The 20,270-nt window shown below is 44.9% G+C and overlaps 1 protein-coding gene across 5 annotated transcripts in view; it reads right to left on the bottom strand.

Moving 5' to 3' along the window:
- Positions 1–20,270, bottom strand: part of ASTN2 (astrotactin 2) — a 909,948-nt gene that overhangs the window by 754,612 nt on the left and 135,066 nt on the right. For all 5 annotated transcript variants that reach the window (XM_061200030.1, XM_061200026.1, XM_061200028.1 and 2 more), the window contains exon 2: positions 11,857–12,044. In XM_061200030.1, coding sequence (XP_061056013.1) covers positions 11,857–12,044 — 188 coding nt within the window. The remainder of the gene's footprint in view (positions 1–11,856; positions 12,045–20,270) is intronic.

The raw sequence follows: 20,270 nt of genomic DNA, 5'->3' as shown, positions 1-20,270 counted from the left end.
CAAGAGGAAACAACACAATTAGCTCAAAATGACAGCTAGATTACAAAGCAGGCACACACAAACAATGCATACACATTCACACTCACGCACACCCCCCCCAGTGAAAATATTGATCCTGCATGACTTAAAATTCAGCACCAAGGAGGTGGGCAGAGAAAAGGTAAATACAGACAATCACACATCTGCATAAACCCCCCTCCCTTCATTCAGGAGAGAAATTTTGGAGGCAGAAGTCAAGATAGACAAGGTGGCAGGCAGTAATGGAGACAGAATTTCTGTTAACTGCTGTAATTAATGTTATGTCTCATCGGGGAGAGATTAGGAAAAAAACAGAGAGGGAAGGAAGAAAAAACAAGTATTATTTTGCTATTAAAGACACCCTTGAGCTGGGGAACATTAGCCGCAGAAGTCTGAATTGGGTGATTGTTTGACTGTATTGGTAGATTTGCAGACAGCATGATTACCACAATGAAGTGAAATATCGTTGTGCTGAACCTATATGTTTACGGCTCCCACAGCACAGAGTGAGGGGCCATCTACTGGGTGCAGATCACAGCTGGGGGAGGTTTAGAAAGTGTGGTGCAGTGGGGGCCACACACACACACACACACACACACACACAGTCATGAGATCTAGATGGGAAAGCCAGCTCTGTCATTGACCTGCCACATGACGTTGACCATGTCACCCTTTGAGACCTACAGGCTTAGTTTCTGTATTTGTTTTCACTCTAAAATGAAGGAGTTGGACTAGAGGAGTTTTAAAGTAGCTGTTTTTGTTTTTTGGGGGGAACCTCAGAAATGCCTGCTCTCATCACTTCTAAAGAAGATACGCTACCTCCTTCCACAGTCCAAGGGCAGACCTGCATTAACAACACACAGAGTCAAGTATTAACTAGATGATTATGAAGATGGGCCCCTAAAAGGTCTTTACCCATCCTTGCCCCTGTAAGAGAAGAAATACTATAGAGGAGAGAGATCACTTGGAATCACAAACTTAACTTGAATTCTGGGCTCAGGCACTGGCTGTGTGATCTTAGAAAAGAGTAGTTTTAACTGTCGAGGCCTTGGTTTTATCATTGGTGAAAGAGGAACAATGACAGTAGCAATATTAATGAAATTGATGATACAACATTTGTGTAGAGTTTACATATGTGACCTCATTTTAATTCCAGGAGGTAGAAACTATTATTATCACATTTTACAGTGGAGGAAACTGAGGCACGAGGGAGTAACTTAACCATGTCACGCTGAGAGGTCAGCCATGAGTCCAGGATGGATCTAACCCAAACAGTCCTGCTCCAGATGCAATACTCTTCCTGTTTTTAACTCTTTTATATTGAAATAATTATAGACTCACCAGAAGTTGCAACGTTACTACAGAGAGTTCTTGGATAGTCTTCACTCATTTCCCCCTAAAGGTAACATTTCTCATAACAAAATACAGTTGGTCCTCCTTATCTGCAGGTTCTGTATCCATGGGTTCAACCCATCCTCTGTTAGTTGAATCCACATATGCAGAACCCATGGATATGGAGGACCAACTGCACTACATCATTTTATCTAAAGAACTTGAGCATCCATGAATTTTTGTCTCTGTGGGGGTCCTAAAACCAATCTCCCATGGATACTGAGGGACAACCGTAGAATTATCAAAACCTGGAAGTTAACAATACAATCCCATCAGCTAAACTACAGACCTATTTGGATTTCACTAGGTTTTCCACTAACGTTTTTTTTTGGGGGGGGGGAGGTGGGGGCCGGGTCTAACCCAGGATCCTACGTGGCATTTAATTTTCGAGTCTCCCTTGTCTTCTCTTATTTGTGACAATTTCTCAGTCTTCCCTGTCTTTCATGATCTTAATACCTTTGAAGAATGCTGGTCAGCTATTCTGTAGCATGTCTCTCACTTTGAGTTTATCTCTAATGTTTTCTCATGATTAGAATCAAGTTACACCATTTTTTGGCAAGAAAACCAGAGAAACGGCATTGTGCTCTTCTCAGTGCATCCTATCAAGAGATTCAGGTTGTCCATATGTCTTATTCCTGGTGATGCTAACTTGGATCACTTGGTTAAGGTGATGTAGTGGGTTGAACGGTGGACCCCCCAAAAGATATATCCATATCCCCGTACTCAGAACCTGTGAATATGACCTTATTTTGCCGATGTAAGTAAGCTAGGGATCTTGCAAGGGGGAGATCATCTTGAATTATCCAGGTGGATCCTTGATCCACTGACACATGTCCTTATGAGAGACATAGAAGAAAGGACACAGAGGAGAAGGTGAGATGCAGATGAAAGCAGAAATTGGAGTCAAGTAGCCACAAGCCAAGGAAGCATGGAGCCACCATAAACTAGAAGAGGCAAGGAATGGATTATCCCCTAGAGCCCCGGAGAGCATGCAGTCCTGCTGACACCTTGATTTTGGACTTCTGGTCTCCAAAACTGTAAAAGCATCAACATCAATTTCTGTTGTTTGAAGCCCCTCAGTGTTTGGTAATTTGTTATAGCAGCCCTAGGAAGTTAATGCAAGTGGTATCTGCCAGATTGTTCCACTGTAAAGTCACCGTTTTCTTTTTGTAATTAATACACATCCGAGGGGGTGGGTGGTGGTGTCATTTGAGACCGCAAATATCCTGCTGCTTCTTGAAGTTTCACCCATTAATTTTAGTATACATGGGTGGATCTTGTTGGTAGTAATTATTACAGTGGTGACGGTCTAATGGTGACTTTCTAGTTCCCTCTTTCCTCTACATCTATTAATTGGAATTCCACTGTAAGAAAGAGCTCTCTCTTCTATCCCATTTATTTCTTAGTCAATTATTTATATCAGTATTTTAGAGTCAATATTCTTAATAACTCCTGCCCAACTTAGCTCTAAGGATGTTTTCCAAGGCCAAGCCCAACACTGAATTAGAAAGGAATTTTTAGGAGGCAAAAGGAAAAGAAAGGGATCTTCTCTGAGCACTGTTCTAAGACACTTCATGTGTCTTTTATCATTTATTTCTCCCCTGAGCCCCATGAATGAGAGATTCACAGCCTCACTGGAAATTCAGGAGAAAGTAAGAATCAGAGAAGTTCAGGAACATATCTAAGGTCAAACAGCAATATGGGAAAGAGTACGATTTGAACACACACTTGTCTGTCTCCAAACACACATTACTTCCACCAAACCAAGCTGCCTCCTGAAGATGGGGAGAGGGGACAAAGGGGAGTTAAGTGAAGCAGGAAGTGGAAGCCCACTAATGAACCCAAAGGAAGCCCACCTCGATCTTTACTGTGGATAGACTCAGAACATGTGGGAAGGGGAGTAAACAGGGGGAACATGGCACCCCACTTGTACACACACCCCATTCGTTCATTCCCTGTTGCTAGAACACCATACGAAAGCCCTGGGTTCTTGAAGGAAAATGAAATGTGGACAAGAGGCTGGAGGAAAGCAGGTGGGGCGTGGCCACGGAGAGGACATTCTCCTTGACTTTCCTGCCAACCCATTTGGCCCCTCCCCGTGTTGCCTCTCCGCAGTCTCTGGATCCCCCCCCACCCTCCAGGACTCGGCACTGCAGCCTCACCCACCTCAACCTCCGCGGCCTCTTCTCAGATCCGCTGGTCCCGAAGCCCCACCTCAGACCCTCCCTGTCTCTGCTGGACGTTGCCCCATCTTCCGGACTTGAGCCTCCTCCTCGCTCCTAGCACCCCACCCTTCACCCCGTCAGTCCACCCTCCAAGGCTCTTTCTGGGGATCCCAATCTATCTGGTCCCTCTCAACTCTGCTGTTTCTCTTTCCCGGTTTACTTGTCTCTGTGTGGTTTCCTCCATGTCTTTTATTCTGTTTCCTCTTTCCCCGCCTCTGCTTCTCTTGCTAAATCCTTTTCTGTCTGTTCCTGCCAATTTCCCTTTATTTTTCTACATCTCTCTCATTGTCCTTGGCTCCCTTTTTCTGTTTCCTTTTATTTCTCTCTGCCGCTGGTAGTTTCTACACATCTAGTGTACAACAGTTGCTCAATAAATACTGGGGGATGTCTGTTTTTCCTATCTCTTTGCCCCCCCCCATTATGCAGATTTTTTTTTCTTATACATTCCCATCTTGCATTTCTTTTTGACCAGAAGGCTCAAAGGAACTTCCTCCAGGCCCCCTTCCTGAGATGCATATCCAGGATGCCTTTGTCAGCCTTCTCCACCTGGGCTTGATTGCTGGCCCAGACTAATGGAGTAGGGATGGAGAACGTCCATTTTCTGGCCTCATTTTTCTCCATCTGTAAAATGAGGCGTGGTCTCATCTAACTGCTATCTGCAATCGTTCACATGCCCATTCTCCATATAGGACCGTAACCCCCTGCCACTGGCTTGGCCACACGATATGCTCTGGCCCACAGAATGTGAGAGAACCCATGTCTAAGCATTTGGTTTAAGAGCCATCCTAGATTTCTGCCTGCTGTCTTGCTCATTGCCACGAAAACCAAATGTCTCAGACTGGGGCTCCCCTTCAGCCACAGTCCCAGCATGAGAAGACAAGCAGATCTGGGCCACCGTGACTGCAGCTGCTGACACGTAACATGCATGAGAAATAAAGCATTGTTTGGTCAGTCACTGAGGTTCAGAGTGATCTGTTCACAGAAAAAGCAAGCAAAAGCTGACATCTCAAGAATTGGATTCTGCAAGGTCTAAGGTGTTTTCAGCTCCAACCTTCCAACCAAACTGTAGAGTTCTACTTCTTTGGGGGGAAACCTAGCCAAATGCTTTCATGTGCATTATCTCAGTTCAATGTTATGATTCTAATTTTATTTCCATTTGGCAGATGACCAATCGAGAAGCTCAGAGAGGTGAAGCTTTGTCCAAATCTCTGCAGCTGGTACGAGGTACAGTTTTAACTGGAAACCAGACCTCCTGACACCACCTCAGGCTCATTCCATCAATACTTCCCTAAGCTGCATCCCTAAATGTTGTGGGAGATAAGCCATATTTCTTTTAGGACAGAAGCCATGGCTTATTCTCCTAATCTTCCCATTAGCCTAGCTAGAGACCCTGTGGGTTTTTAGTTAATCCTTGTTGTTGAGGCAAGCCATGGCCAAGCTTCAAGGTACATATGATTTACATTTTTTAAAACTAAAAAAATGTATTTGTGATTTTAAAAATTTCACTTTCTGGGGAAAAAAAAAGTAAATGGGATTCACGAGGTATGGCACACATATAAAAATGTACTTGGGATATTTGTACTTCCAAACTTCATCATGTCTTGGCAACAGATATAAGCTTGAGGATCTCAACTTACAGACGGGGATACTAAGGCTAAGAAGGGAATGTGACCTGCTCAAGGTCATAGAGCACATGAGGGGCAGGGCTGGGACAGCTGAGTCCCAGGCCAGAGTTTTTTGTGCTATGTGTATCACATGATTTTCCTACCACTGGATTTTTGCTGCCACCTTTTTAAAAATATTCCTCTTAGTCAAGATGTTTCCCCTTCTACTCTGCCTTCACTCTGAAAGGCTTTGGGTTCTCCCACCTTGGTTGCCCTGGGCATCCTTCATTAATATCACTTATAAATAACACAGCAATAGCACTTATTGTTATTTCTTGAATTGTGTCCCCACCAAAAAGATATGTTGGACTCCAAATCCCCAGTACCTCAGAATGTGACCTTACATGGAGACTGGATCTTTACATATAGAGGTAATCAAGTTATGATGGTGTCATTACGGTGGGCCTCAATCCAATGTAACCAGTGTCCTATAAAAAGGAGAAAATTTGGACACAGAGATAGACACCCACACAGGGAGAATGCCAGGAAGAACAGAGTTATCTTGCCACAAGCCCAGGTGCTATAAGAAGCTAGGGGAGAGGTCTGGAACAGATCCACATCTTGGCCTGCCCACAGCTTGATCTCAGATTTCTAGCCTACAGGACGGTGAGGCAGTAAATTTCTGTTGTTTAAGTCACTCAGTTTATAGTACATTGTGATGGCAGCCCTAGGAAACATACACTTGTAAATAGCAGAGTCTTAACACTTATGACGACCTGACTCTGTGTCAGGCTCTAGCATGTGTGCTTTATGTGTATCATCTTAGGTGATCCTCACAACAGCATCCTTTGGCAGGTATTTCCATCCTCACTCCATTGTAGATGAGGAAATGGAAGAAGCAGAGGGAAGGAACATGCCCAAGTCACATGGCCGGTAAGTCAGTTACGAACCTTGGGATACCAGGTCCACAGTTCTTGCATGGTAGTTACATTCTCTATGCCCACATGTTCTCAAAAGTAGAACAGGAGTAATAATGACATCTATTGATTTAGGATTATCGTAAGGATTAAATGAGTTAACAATCTGTCAATGACTATAACACTAAGCATTATAACAGTGCTTGTTAGCATTACTATTTTAAGACTCTTCGCTGTCTTGATTATTTTCTCATACATTTTCTAGTCAGTTATTGTTTATCTTAACTTATGATCCCCAAAAGTAAACACAATATTTCAAGTCTCACCTAGAACCTTCTAAAACTAGTTGCTCAGAAAACTGGTTTTTCATGAATACAACTTAAAACGTAGGACCCCTTTTAATGATCAAATCCCACAGAGTTGGCTTGTTCTGAGCCTGTGGTTGATTTTTTAGAGCCTTTTCTTTTTTCCTTTTTTTCTACCAGATAGGATTTTCATTGTTGGGTTTAGTGGGCAAGTAAAGCATTGCATGATTGAGTGATTAAATCAATAAACTAAGGAATGCATGATATGCTGTGAATGAATAAATGCAATGACTGGGGAAATGATCTAAAGCCATTTTTCACAGAAAGCTTTAAAATGTACTATCCCCATATCACATAGATCCTTTAAACAAAGCTACTGATTGAGAATGGTAATAATAATTTCTTAGATTTATGGGGCAGTTTATAATCCTCAAAGTGTTTTTCTATATACTATGCCATAGAATCATAGATCTTCAAGTTTGAAGGAACTACAATAGTCATCTAATTTAACTATTATTCCTCTCAAAATCATGACAAATACGGCTTCTAGCCTTTGCTTGCATACCCCCAAAGACAAGGGACCTCACTACCCTCTGACTCAGTCCCCTCCATTTCTGGAGAGCTCAAACACTTTGGAAGCTTGGTCCTTTGTAAGCCCTCCTCACTGGGGCCCACCAGTACAAATCTGTGGCATTTTCTGTGGGATGGTCCCTTTGAAAGAAACATGTCCTCAAAGGTCTTCTCTTCTCACACATCAAATCCAACATTTCCTTTCATCCCTTTGCTCAAAACATTGTGGCAACAATATTCGTCACTGTTGTCACTACAGCTAACATTTTAATGACAGCTACCACTTTGTGAGCACTTACTGAATTTCAGGCACTGCACCTTGCAGAGTCACGCCAAGAGCAAAGATTCTTATTAATTTGTGCAGACCGGAGTTGGAATCCCAGCTTTGGTGCTCATTGGTGATGTGAACTTCAGCAGGTTATAAAATCTCACTAACTCCCAGGTTCCTCATCTGTAAATGAGGGACAGGAGCAGTATCTATCTTATAGAGGAACCAGAACAATTAAATGGAATGCTGCATGTACCACAGCTAGATTGTGCCTGGCATACAGAAAGTCCTCAGTGAGGGTAGCCATTGTTTTTATTATGCGTGTGTGACCTCCTTCAGTACTTAGAAAAAAATCTGAGAATTAGGAAATATTATTCCTATTTTACGGATGATGAGGTTGATTTGGCCAAGGTCAGAAAGCCAGCAACAGAGATACTGTTTAACCTTGGAGTTGACTCCCAAGTCATAACCTCCCTTAACACACCCCCAGATTCCACATAAGGTGGGAGTCTTTGTATTAATTTGTCCGTAACATCTTATAATTTAAGTCAGCAACTAATTCAGGGAGAAGAGAAATGATGGTCTGCTTTACAGATTAAGGGCAGAGGATCTGGAGTCTGCCTCTATAGAACTAAATACTGGTTTTACCATTTAACCTTGACCAACTCTCACCAATAGCTATTGATATTATTAACATCTCAGGTTCCACATCTATGAAATAAACATAACAATAGTATCCCCCTTAAGATCTGTTGTAAGGCTTAAATTTAATAATGCATGTAAAACAAAATTTGGAACACTAGCTGGAATGTAGTGAATACTCAGTAAATGTCAGGTATTGTGAATATTTCTCTAGATCAGATAGCAAGATAGCAGCAAAAAGAAGACTCAATCCAATGGCTCCTTACTCCTACATTAGAGTCCTTTAAAATTGCTGCACCGGTAGTAGTAATAGCCACCTTTATTGTATACCCACAATGTGGCAGACTAGATATTAGGTACGATTTATATATTTCTTCCACTCTTCTCAGTAACCCTGTGAGACTGGTAAGATCAGTTGTTTCATAGATAAACTGAGACTCAAAGAGGTGATGGAACTCCCAAGAGTAAAACCATCAGGAAGCAGGAAGCAAGAAAGACCATGCCTTCTGAACCTCTGCTCTGTTCTCTGCATCCGTTGTGCCCCCCGCATGGCTGAGGCAGGCATGGGACTGCTCAGAGTAGCTGAAGTTGGGGCTGCAGACTACATGAATGACCCCCTACTTTCTTCCTCTGCCCAGGGTTTCACCGAGTACACCTCTATGTTGCCTGACTCTTGGGATATTAATAGTCAGATGATGCAACCTTCTGGGATAAAGTAGATGCTCAACTCAGGGCTTAACAAGCCCAAAAGGGCATGCTGGTTCCACTCCAGTAGGCATGGATTGTAGCAGATTCCAGTGACTGACCTGGAACTGGCTGCCCTTCATGGGTGGGCAGGATATGTATGCTGAGGAAAGCGGATGGAAAACATTGACTCTGACCTCCAGGTTTCTTTGAGATTTGACTGGATGATTTGGTCTTCTCACAAACCATCTCAGATCTTCACTGAAGATGATAACAACGCAAAGTTTGACAGAGGGAGAGTCATGGTGTCCTGAGTAGCCCCGTGACATGAGTTTGAAATCTTGGAAAAGCCTGGGCCCAGAAGTGCTTTCTTGTTAGCCACGCAGCCTTAGGCAAGTCAGTTAAACTCACTGAATCTCAGATTTTTCATCTGTGAAATGGGAAGGCAGGTCCCAGCCACCATGAATGCCATTTTAAATGTTTGGGATTTAAAAATCTAAAAGATTCAAGATTTGTTTTAAAAATTAAAAAGATTGGTAAGGTGGGAGTGGGGAGAACCAGACACTCTTTTTGTTCTTGCTGAATTATCTGTGGCCAGAATGGCAAGGACAGAGTCTGAGCCACGGAGAGGTCTGTCCTCCAGGCCAAGCCCCGCTATCTGGCTGGGGGTCCTGGACAAGTCCTAGTCTGTATTTGGACCTCAGTTTATCCATCTATGAAATGAATGGGTATAATACACCAGCACGTCTCCATAATAAAAGTGTGCCTAATAATAAAAGCTAATGCCCTTGTATGCCAAGCTCCTCTGATACAAGTGCTCTGATACACAGTAAGTATTAGTATAATCCTCATTTTTACAGATGACAAAACATGGCATAGAGGGGTTAAATACTTTGCCCAACATCACCCAGAGTGCTAAGTGGCAGAGTGAAACTTTACACCCAGGGACTCGGGCTCAGGTGTCTATGCTTATAACCATGTCATCCTACCTCTGTGTAGAGGGCAGGGTTCTCTGAGGCATGTCCCACCTCTGAGAGGCTGGGCTGCCATCAACGGATGCAAAGGGGACCAATGCTTCCTGGACAGGACTGTCTGCTGAGGGTAAGGGGAGGAGAGGAAAGATGAAGATCTGGGAGCACTGAAGGGGGAAAGAATGGGCGGGACCACAGGGTGGTAGCCTTGGGCCGCTCCAGCTTGCGGGCAGGGAGGGTCTAGAGACTGGCAACCTCCACGCGACCTACTCCACCAGCCACATCCTGAATTACAGGGAACTGGAGCGACATCTGGGTCTTAGTGAGTTCTTCTTTCCAAGCTAAACTCACTGAGCAGAAAAAAGTGAGAAACGCCTTTAGTCTTTGGGGAGGGGTCTGATTTAACTAACACTAACACTGGGCATGGAAGCAGAGAAAGCCCATGCAGGACTCACTGATCATTGAGATAATACTGTCTAGGTCACTGGGTTATGGGAAGGACGGAGGTGAGTAAACGCCATGCCGAACAAAAAATGCTTAATAAATATTAGTTCAAACCGAGTCTCACTCAGACATTAAAAGAAGAGCCATCACGCCCATCAGCCCCAGGCCCCTTGAGGAACTCAGCAAGTACCCTGAGAGGGTGCTTACAAACTTGCAACCCAAACTTAGCATGCAGGCACCCACTTGGCTTGGCATGTGGCTGCATCACTCGCTAAATATAAAAATGGGAAAAGTCTATCACACTCATTCCGTGAATAACACAAAGGCCTTGATTTGTTCCCCCATGTGATGAGCATACGTTAGGTCCAAATTTAACGTGGCTGTCTGGCTGGGGTATGTGTGTGCTTTTCCAAAAAGAGAAAACTTCTAAGCACTTACTCAGCCCTAATGAGAATGTCTAATGCACAGTGCAGGTTGAAGAGGAACCGGGAGAACAGAGCCCAAAAGGCAAGATCTGCTCCATTGTAGGCTCTTGGTAAATACTGTTGACTATTGAATGGAAGGAAAAAACGAAGGGCTGGGTTATAGCCCTATTTTGCTGAGTGGCCTTAGGTCAATCACTCTACCTCTCTGAGCCCTACCTTCCTGACACATAGGTTGGGAATAACTTTTCCTACCCTCTTGCATCTGGCAGAGCTGTGCTAAAGGTAAAAAGGGGAAAATAACGTAAGCACGGCTTCAGGAGTGAAAAGCACTAGTGATGTCAGCTGTAGCTATTATCTGATCTCTTCTTGAGCCAATTAGACCCTGTACATTCTGCATTTTTTTCTATCTACTGTGCAAAGCCATTAATTACAGCTTTTCTAATACATCATTAATGTGAATCTACATACACTTTAGACTACCATTCAGGCGATTTCTGTCCTAGCATCCTTTTCTGAGGAGGCAGCAGCCTCAGAGTGTTCCAGATCCTGGGGCCAACAGACAACAGATCTCTCTGTGTCCATAACTTCATCTCTAACATGGAAGTGACATGCCTGACTTCTTGGTGAGAATGCAATGAAATCACGTCCATGAATGTGCCTGGTGCAGTGCTTCACACATGGTGGACAGTCAAAAAATTCTTGCACTGAGAGAGAGAGTGTAGAGGACATAGTTCAGTTTTTGTAGCCAGATACACATGGGTTCAAATACCCAAGAGCAGCTCCGTCTCTTCCTAGCTATGTGACCTTGGGTAAGTTTCTCTACCCCTCTGACTCAGTATTCACAGCTATGAAGTGAGGGTAATGGAGGGGGCTTTGGTGTGTGACAGCCCCGGCTATGCCCAGTCCAGCTCCAGGGACCACCATGCACAGTCTACACTGCAGGGGGTGTTGTGAGAGTTAAAGCACCTGGCACATCAAGGGCACTTGGGAAAGGGCAGCCCCATTCCAATTTTGTTTGTTCAGTCATTCTTGGAACGGCCGGTTATGGAGCGCTGAACCTCAGCCCTCGGCAAAGCAGGTCAAGCACGTGACAGATGTTAAACAGCTATTCCCAGAGATGTCGGCCAAAAGGCCAAGGAGTTGGAGACCCTTTATTTTCTCCTCTGAAGCACAATTAGTTTGTCACAGCTGACAGATGATGGACGAGTATGCATCAGTCCAAGTGACACCACGGGATCCATCTGACCTTCTGTTTATCATTCTAACCTCTCGCACTTGGCCAGCTCCTACCCTCCACCTGCTGGCAATCCCCTGCCTCCTGCCATGGTCTCTCCACTCGCCCTTCCCTTTATCCACCCCGCAAAGCCCCAAGTGCACTCCCACTCACTCACCATCACAGAAACGTGGAGGATGTGCATCTGCTCCTCTACAATCTCTGAGGGCTCCTGGAGGGTGGGGGCAGTGGCCCGGGCCAGCTGCCCAGAGCTGCTCATGGAGACGTGGAAGTACAAGGTGCCGTTCTCCAGCCACTGCTGTCTCCAGTGCACCAGCGAGATGTCCGCTGCCGTGCCTGACATCTCTGCAAGACAAGACCCAAGGTGCTGGGTGAGCGGCAGGCCTGGCCTCGGTGCTCCGCGGAGGAGAGGGGCCACGTGTGTTCAGGAGCTCTGAAGGCACCTACCTGTACCAGGATGCCTCTCCCCACATGGAATCTCTGAGCCAGAGATCATCACTTCCATTTACAGATGAGTCAACTGTAGCCAAGGTTATCCCCAAGCAACAGAGTGGCAGAGGCAGGATTTGAACCCAGGTCTGCCTGGTGCCCTTTTGGTACCAGCATGCATGATAAGGTAATACATAGTTCTACTCCAACAGTGGAGGCGAACTAAGCAAGAGGTGAATGTGCTTACGTTCTTCTGAGGCCACAGAACTATAAGAAGGTGAAGGAAGGACATCTCTGAAGAGTGGGAGCTCAGAGTGTGAACTCTTCAGAAGCTGAGCTGGAAATGCTCATGGCAGAAATGCAGAACCTCAGAGCCGGCAAGGCCCAAAAGAACATCTGGCCCAGCTGAGGTACCTCAGGATCACCCTTTAAGGGAAAGGAGCTTGGTAAGTGGGTTGTTCTGAGCCATTTCTCCTGCTTCAGTCAGAGCCACTCCATTTTTTCCCTCATATTGTATATATTGTACTCTCAAGCAAGGAAGTACTGGCACAAAGGCTTCCATGGCTTAAAAATACTTGAAAACCCTCTTTCCTACTTCAATGTTCTCATATAACCAATGGGAAGTTAGGACTTTCTAGTCAATTGTAAGGTCACCTGACTTGAACTTCCTAACTCTTGCCTCTATGCTGTTTTTCCCTCTGAAAATACTTTAAAAATAATAAGTATCACTTTAATAGTACTTCCAGTCAATGTAATTGTACCAATATAGCTTCTTATTAAGAAGGGTGAGAGCATACAGTACCAAAAGCGTCCTTGCAGTGGGATCATACAATCTTTTCCTAGTGCTGTCTGCTAAAGGGATGTGTCCCTGAAAATATTTTGAAGGACAAGGCCTATCAGTGTGTCCTGTGAATAAAGGGGAAGGGTGATGGGGTTGGTGAATTATCAGATCTTTCCTCAAGTGAGAGTTACTGTAGGAAACAGAGGCAATCAATCCATCAATAGACAAGTGGCCTTCATAGTGTCCGACACTTGGACCTCTGGACGAAGCTATAGAGCTGACCTAGAGACAGTATTTCTACAGTCCCCAAAGACCTCATGTACATATACACAGACATGAGCTTGAGGAGGATTGATGAGGAAGACGAGTTAGAACTTCTTCTCTAGTCAGCTCACCCCATGCCCACGGCAGCCCCCATCACACCTGGTGACACTGAATAAAAGAGTCACCTTGAGATGAGATGATGATATTTGCTCACCAAATTCTACTGAATTATTCTTATATGGTCCATTCCCAGTAGACTCTAACTCCTTCAATTTCACAATCAAAAGTCCTTAGGGGAAGAGCATCTGGCACTTAATAAGTGCTGTAAAAAGTTAGCTATTAATATTTATTATCATTATTATTATTAACAGGGACAGGATCTAATTCACCCTTCAGACGCTCTTGAGACATTCTTGATTGCCTGCTTTCTCTCCCACTCTTCATCCAGTCCATCAGGAAATCCTTCAAAATGCACCCGAAATGCAACCCTTCTCAGCTCCTCTACTGCAAGCCACCTGGGCCAAGACACCCTCCTCTCTTGCCTGGCTTACTGCAAGGGCTCCTTAACTTGACTCTTTTCTTCCACCCTTGCCTCTTCTGTCTATGCTCAACCAGAAGCCAGAAGAATCCTGCCACAGCATAAGTCAGCTCACGTCACCACTCTGCTCTAAACCAACAGCCTCCCACCTCATCCCAAGGCAAAGACAAAGTGGCTGGAATATAGTAAGTTATTAGTCCAAGTGAAAACCTGCTTGGGCTTCCCTTGCTGCAATAAGAGTGGAGCAGGGCTGGAGATCATCTCAGGAGTACATCGGCTCCTAGAACTTAGGCCCCAAAGGGCCCCCAGAGCACACTGTGTGGCCCCGGGGAGGAGACTGGCTGGGAGCCTAGTCTATGAAGCACGTCTCTCCCCAGCACCTTCTCTCCCCAACCTCCCAGCCTCAGCATCGGAGGACGTGGCAGCAGCTTCTCTGGCAGCCGGCCAGCTGGGCCAAGGCAACGTGAAGACATTATGGTGAATGGCCTTGCTCAGTGCCTTGCTCATTTTTCTCTCTGTGCATCAAAGCCAGAACCAGATGTCCAGGGAACCCAGCACTGGGATTTGCCTCTGGAAATTGTTGTCTCTCATTAAGCAGCTCAAGAAGGAGGGTCTGTGTGCTGTCAGCTGGGCAGGCACTTACTGTGTTAAGAGTCCCTGAAATGGCACCGGCAGAGAGCCCCAAGGCAGGCCACATCTGGTTGACACATTCTGGTACAGAAGCAGGCAGCGGAAGCGGAGGAATCCTTCCTGAAATCCGCACCCCTTACTTCTGGAGCTCTCCCCACCCGTGCCTGAAACCCCACCATTAAAGGAGCTTGTCATCCCCGTGTTCAGATTAGAAAACAGAGGGTCACGCAGGGTTAGTCACTTGCTTAAGGTCACTGGTGAACTGGTACCCAGCTGGACCCAGTGGATTTCCAGTCTATATAATTTCTATTATGCCAGTTGCTCTTATAACATCTCCTTTTCCTTGACTAAATTAGCCCATGAACCAATTGAGCTCTTTGTTTGCTACGGCGATGAGTGCACAGTCAGCAGACAGTAAACGTTAAATGATAATCACAGTGTGTGAAACACAGTAAATATTGAATCACAGAGAACAGCTCTGGCCTTACTCTATTACAAAGAGGGAAAAAAACCCAAAAAACTACTGTTGGGAAGGGAGGAGGGGCATGAAACCTCAGAGGGAAAATTGCCTCAGCGGAAGCAGAAGGTCTTGGTCATTTGTTCTCTCCTTCATTCATTTATTCATGGGTTTCTTTGTTTAGACACTCAACACACATTACTGAGGACTTACTCAATAGCAGGTGGCTTAGTAGCTTGGAATCCGGAGTGAAATGAGACATAGCTTTGCCTTCGGGAAGCTCACAGTCCTTTAATAGCAGAAATTCTACCCCTGCCCCATGTCACTGTGCACACAGGTGCACACTTTCCATTTAATGTGACCCAGGACACCCCCCGCATCATCCGCTCATCGCATGCCCCAGCTCTACAGGAATTACAACTACTCCCCACACAGGCCAGGCTTCCTCTTGTCTCAGCACATACAGACTTCCTGTCCAGTGTCTCTGGAACTCTCCACCCAAAGCTTGCAAGCTGGCTTCTTCTCAGCCTTTGTCTCTCAGTCCAACTGACACCTACTCAGAGAGGCCATGCCACTCTTACGTAAAGTACTCCTCTCCAAAACTATAATTCGAAAAGATCCATGCACCCCTATGTTCACAGCAGCACTCTTTACAATAGCCAAGACATGGAAGAAATCTAAATGCCCATTGATAGATGAATGGATAAAGAAGATGTGGTACATATCCACAAAGGAATATTACTCAGCCATTAAAAGAAGGAAATAATGCCATTTGCAGCAACATGGATGGACATAGCGATTATCATACTAAGTGAAGTAAGCCAAAGACAAATATCATACAGCATTGCTTATATATGGAATCTAAAATTTAAAAAAGATACAAATTAACTTACTTACAAAACAGAAATAGATCCATAGATACAGAAAACAAACTATGGTTACCAAAGGGGAAGAGGGGGAGGGATAAATTAGGAGTTTAGGATTAACATATACACACTACTATATATAAAATAGATACACAACAAGGACTTACTGTATAGCACAGGGAAATATACTCAATGTTTTGTAATAACCTATAAGGGAAAAGAATCTGAAAAATATATAATAAAACTGAATCACTGTGCTGTAGACGTGAAACTAACATGACATTGTAAATCAACTATATTCAATAAAAAAAAAGATTAAAAATAACAAAGTACTTCTCTCCATATACATGCACTCTCTATTGTACCACCTTTACAAACACTTTCTATGGAACTTATCACTATTAGAACTTTACTTCATGTATTTTCTTGAACATGCATTTAATACCTGTCTCTCCAGGATGGCAGGGACCCCGTGTGTCTTATTCCTGCCACATTTCAAGTACTTCAGCACATATAAGTGATCAATTAAAAAAAAAATATTGAATTGCTGAATGATGAATACACACACACACATACACTCATACACATATGTGTTTATACATATCCATAATAAGATGATGAAAGCAGTGTTGAGTTTCATTAGGGAAATAAAGAAAAAGTAAAGGTCCATTGGGAACTCGAGGGTGGGACAGGACTTTCCTAGCTTTGAGACCAAGAACCACTCCCAAAACGTGGTAACATGAGTGTTGCACAGGATGGGCATCTTGTTAGCCCTCGGAGGAGAGAAGGAGGCAGAGAGATGGGCTGGGTGGCTGGGTATCTCAGGGCAGTGAAGCCACATGCACAAGAAGGAGGGCAGTAGAGTGTCAGGGTGGGAATATGGTTCAGACATAGAGTTAAGAGCTTTGGATGTCTGGCAACAGAGTATACTTTTTTCAGCATGCAGTAGGGAATCAGCGGGTAGACTTGCTCCGAGAGCCGGTCCTGGGTCCATTAAAAACAGGTCAAAGAAACAGTAGCATAACCAAGGCTAGGTTCTTGAAATTCCCTGATGATTGATTTTCCAATTGCATTTTCCCTCTCCTCTTCCCCTAGCCCCTGCATATAAACATTTCATTGAAGTCTTCAAGTCATATTACGATCAAACTTAAAGCAAAAGGGAGACTAAACGCATTTGGTTGGTAACAAAGATGATTCCCATAAAGGCAGATTATGCTGACATGATGAATATAAAATGAAACAGCAGATATTAAAGTGGGAGAATTGGTGCACCATGCCTTCCGGCGGTAGACTGACTCCAATGCCTGCCTCCCTCCCACCCCGAAGAGCTTAGTTTTATATTGGAATCGTAAAGAAACCCAGGGATTGCCTCTTCACCTTTCACTGTTCTCCCCACATGGGCTGCAACTCGTGAAATATTCAATAGGCTCAAATCCCCTCCGCTGCCCGCTAAAGCCAAGCAAGAGGATCAGCCTTCATCAGTGATTCTGGGAAGACCTCCACCCTGCCTCAGCAGCCACGGATGCCTTTCAACCTCCTGGAAAAGAAATAAAAAATCCCAAAGGCGTGTTGTGGTTTTAATTGGCTTGTTCTCCCTAATCTATGGCACTCATTGTATTTTTATTTAATTCCTGAAGGTCATTATGAAAATAAGCAGCTCTTCTGATCACCAGCCATCTTGGTAACGTCTCCCAAGTGGCTAACTAACCCGTCTTCAGATTCCACAGCACCAGCTGACCCTCCTGCAGATTATTCACGTCAGGCCAGAGAGCGCTTCTGATGAGTTTGCAAATGGTCTTTGCCTCGCCAGGAGGGGGAAAGCAGATGTTCTGTGAGATGAGCCCACTGCCTACGTAGAAGGAGCTGGGAAAGGTAGTGACACTGACTTCACGGACCCCTGACATTAGCTGTTCCAGCCTCCATGGGCGGTCACTTCTGCGCAGTAAGTCCTGAGGAGTGGGCTTGGGAAATAGATCTCAAATACACACCCTGCCTTATCATCTCTACATTGTTATCTCTAAGTGGTTGCCTTACTGCAAACCTTTATCATCTCTTTTGTGGACTGCTTCAAATGGCTCTGTGCCAGTCAGTGTCTCATCAGAAAAGAGAAGACACACTCAGTAAGGTGACTGAGAAGTGTTTAATAATGGGACCATTTACAAAGGCTTTGGAAGTGTCTTAGGGTTCTCAGAGACGCAGAAGCGATAGCACATATATAGATATATAGAAAGAGACTTATTATGAGGGGCTCGCTCACATGATTATGGAGGCTAAGAAGTCCCACAGTCTGCCATCTTCAAGCTGCAGGCCCAGGAGAGCCAGTGGTATGGTTCCAGTCCAAACCCAAAGGACTGAGAACCAGGGGAGCCAATGGTATAAGTCCCGGTCTGAGCCAAAGGCCTGAGAACCAAGAGGGCTAACGTCAGGGGGCAGGAACAGACGGATGTCCTGGCTCAGGCAGAGAGCAAATATCCCCTTCCTCCACCTTTCGGTTCTATTCAGGCCCTAGAGGGACTGGATGATGCCCACCTGCACTGACAGAGGCCTTTATCCTTTACTTAGTCTACCCATTCAAATGCGAATCTCTTCCAGAAACACCCTCACAGACAAGTTCAGAAGTAATGTTTTGCCAGCTCTCTGGAAATCCCTTAGCCCAGTCAAGTTGACATATGAAATTAATCATCACAGGCAGGGTTAAGGCCAACCAATGATGAAGCACCTCAAAGCTGGCAACAGCAAGGAGCTGTTACCATCCTAGGCCTGAAGGGGCAAAGGAAGGGAGGGTTCTATCACCCTGAAAGAGCCATAGCTGTAGGAAAGGGCTGCTAGTCAGCTGCTGTGGATTTCAGGTAGTATTGAATTCAGGGGTGAGGCGGCTGGAAGAAGGACCTCAGTCCTTGTCTTCTTTGAAGAAAGAATTTAGCAAAGAGATCAAGATTGTGAAACAGATAAAGCATTTATTAGAAGCAGTGGGCCTGTGGAAGAGCACACAGGTGAACTCAGAGTGAGTTGCCCCCAATAGGGGGCAACTAAGGTCGCTTACGGGGGAGGCAGTCTTCCAGGTGGTCTCTGGCCAATCATCTTGCTTGTGCCCATATTTGGCCTGACTCAGGGTCCTTCCTAGTGGGTGTGCACATCTCCCAGCCAAGATGGATTCCAACGCGAAGGTTTCTGGGAGGTTGGCAGGACATATTAAGGGCTGGTGTCTCCTCGCTCCTTGGGCTCCTCCCTAGACTGAGGACCCTCTCTGCACATGTGTCGGGCTGGGAAATCCCCCTGACCACAAGAATGAGGAAATTGTGGTCTCTTTGCACCCACCCAGTCAGGGCCCAATGCACCTGCTAGTATCTTATCTCAAAGTGTCAGCAGGAGACTGGCTGCAGCTGCTCAGCCTGGGGCCCACCTATCTCCTACCTCAGTATAATCCAGCAGAATAACCTAACTCTGACAAGGCATGACCAAGCATGGAGGTGATGGGGTAATAAATGCTTCAACCTCACCCTCCTTGTACCTGCTAATCTCTTGCAGGTGCCTAACATGGGCAAACCCCAACCAAACACCCAAGGGTGCTCCAGTGAAGCAAATCATACGGGTCAGCCTTCCAAGGCACACAGCAGGGGGGAAAAGCATGGAGAGTGGATCTCAAGGGGCAAATGGAGACTACCGAGTAGCCCCAACTGTTATCCTTGCCCCCAGGCTTCCTTCCTTCCAGCCATCCTTCAAAGGGCTACCATGATTACATGTCTAACTTATAAATATGCTCATGTCACTCCTTTGCTGAAAACCTTTCAATGGCTCTTGATTCCCCTTAGGATAAGACCTAATTTCACCAACCTGGCACCTGCATTTCTCCCCTGCCTTACCTTATTTCACTCCTTTCTTTGCACTTATATGTTAAATCTGATCAAATACTTATGTAATCTTCCACACACACTATCCTGTTTCTTACTTCAACATCTTTGAAGACATTTTCTCAGAGCTTGGTATAACCTTTCCTACCAAACCCCACCCCTCGCTCTGGAAGACTTCCTTGACCCCCGTATGACCCCCTCTTTATGCTTCCATTAAGAGGAAATACTGCCTGCTACACAACATTATAGACTGGAGACCAACTGCTGGATTTTGAACCCCAGTTCCCCTGTGTTCAAGTTGTATGTCTTTGGACAAGCTTTTTGGCTTCTTCATGCTTCAGTTTCCCATCTATCAAATGAGAATAATATTAACAGCACCTGCTTAGTCCGGTTTTTGGAAGAATTAAATGAGATAATACAAACAAATTAGCTTTTAACATTAATCTTGATCCTCAGTGAGCATTCCACAGTTCCATTTGTACATATTACTTCATATACACAGGTGATAGCATCTTATTGTAACATGGTATTTATCTATGTTAAAATGGTCTGTTTATACAGCTGACCTCTCTCACTGGGCTCTAGTGCAGGGATACATCAGAGCCATTCGTGTGCCCTCATGCCTGACTCAGTAGCCGAATACAGAGAAGAAGGTTCCATAAATCTTTAGTGAGTTGAACTGAGCTGTCCTCATATCTGAATTCAGATGGGCATCCCCAGAAGACAGAGAAAGGAGACGGCAACTCAGGACGCTA

This window comes from Eubalaena glacialis, chromosome 9, assembly GCF_028564815.1.
Source record: "Eubalaena glacialis isolate mEubGla1 chromosome 9, mEubGla1.1.hap2.+ XY, whole genome shotgun sequence".
NCBI classification, from domain to species: domain Eukaryota; kingdom Metazoa; phylum Chordata; class Mammalia; order Artiodactyla; family Balaenidae; genus Eubalaena; species Eubalaena glacialis.
The sequence above is the reverse complement of the archived record's forward strand: the minus strand, read 5'-3'. Positions and strand labels throughout refer to the sequence as shown.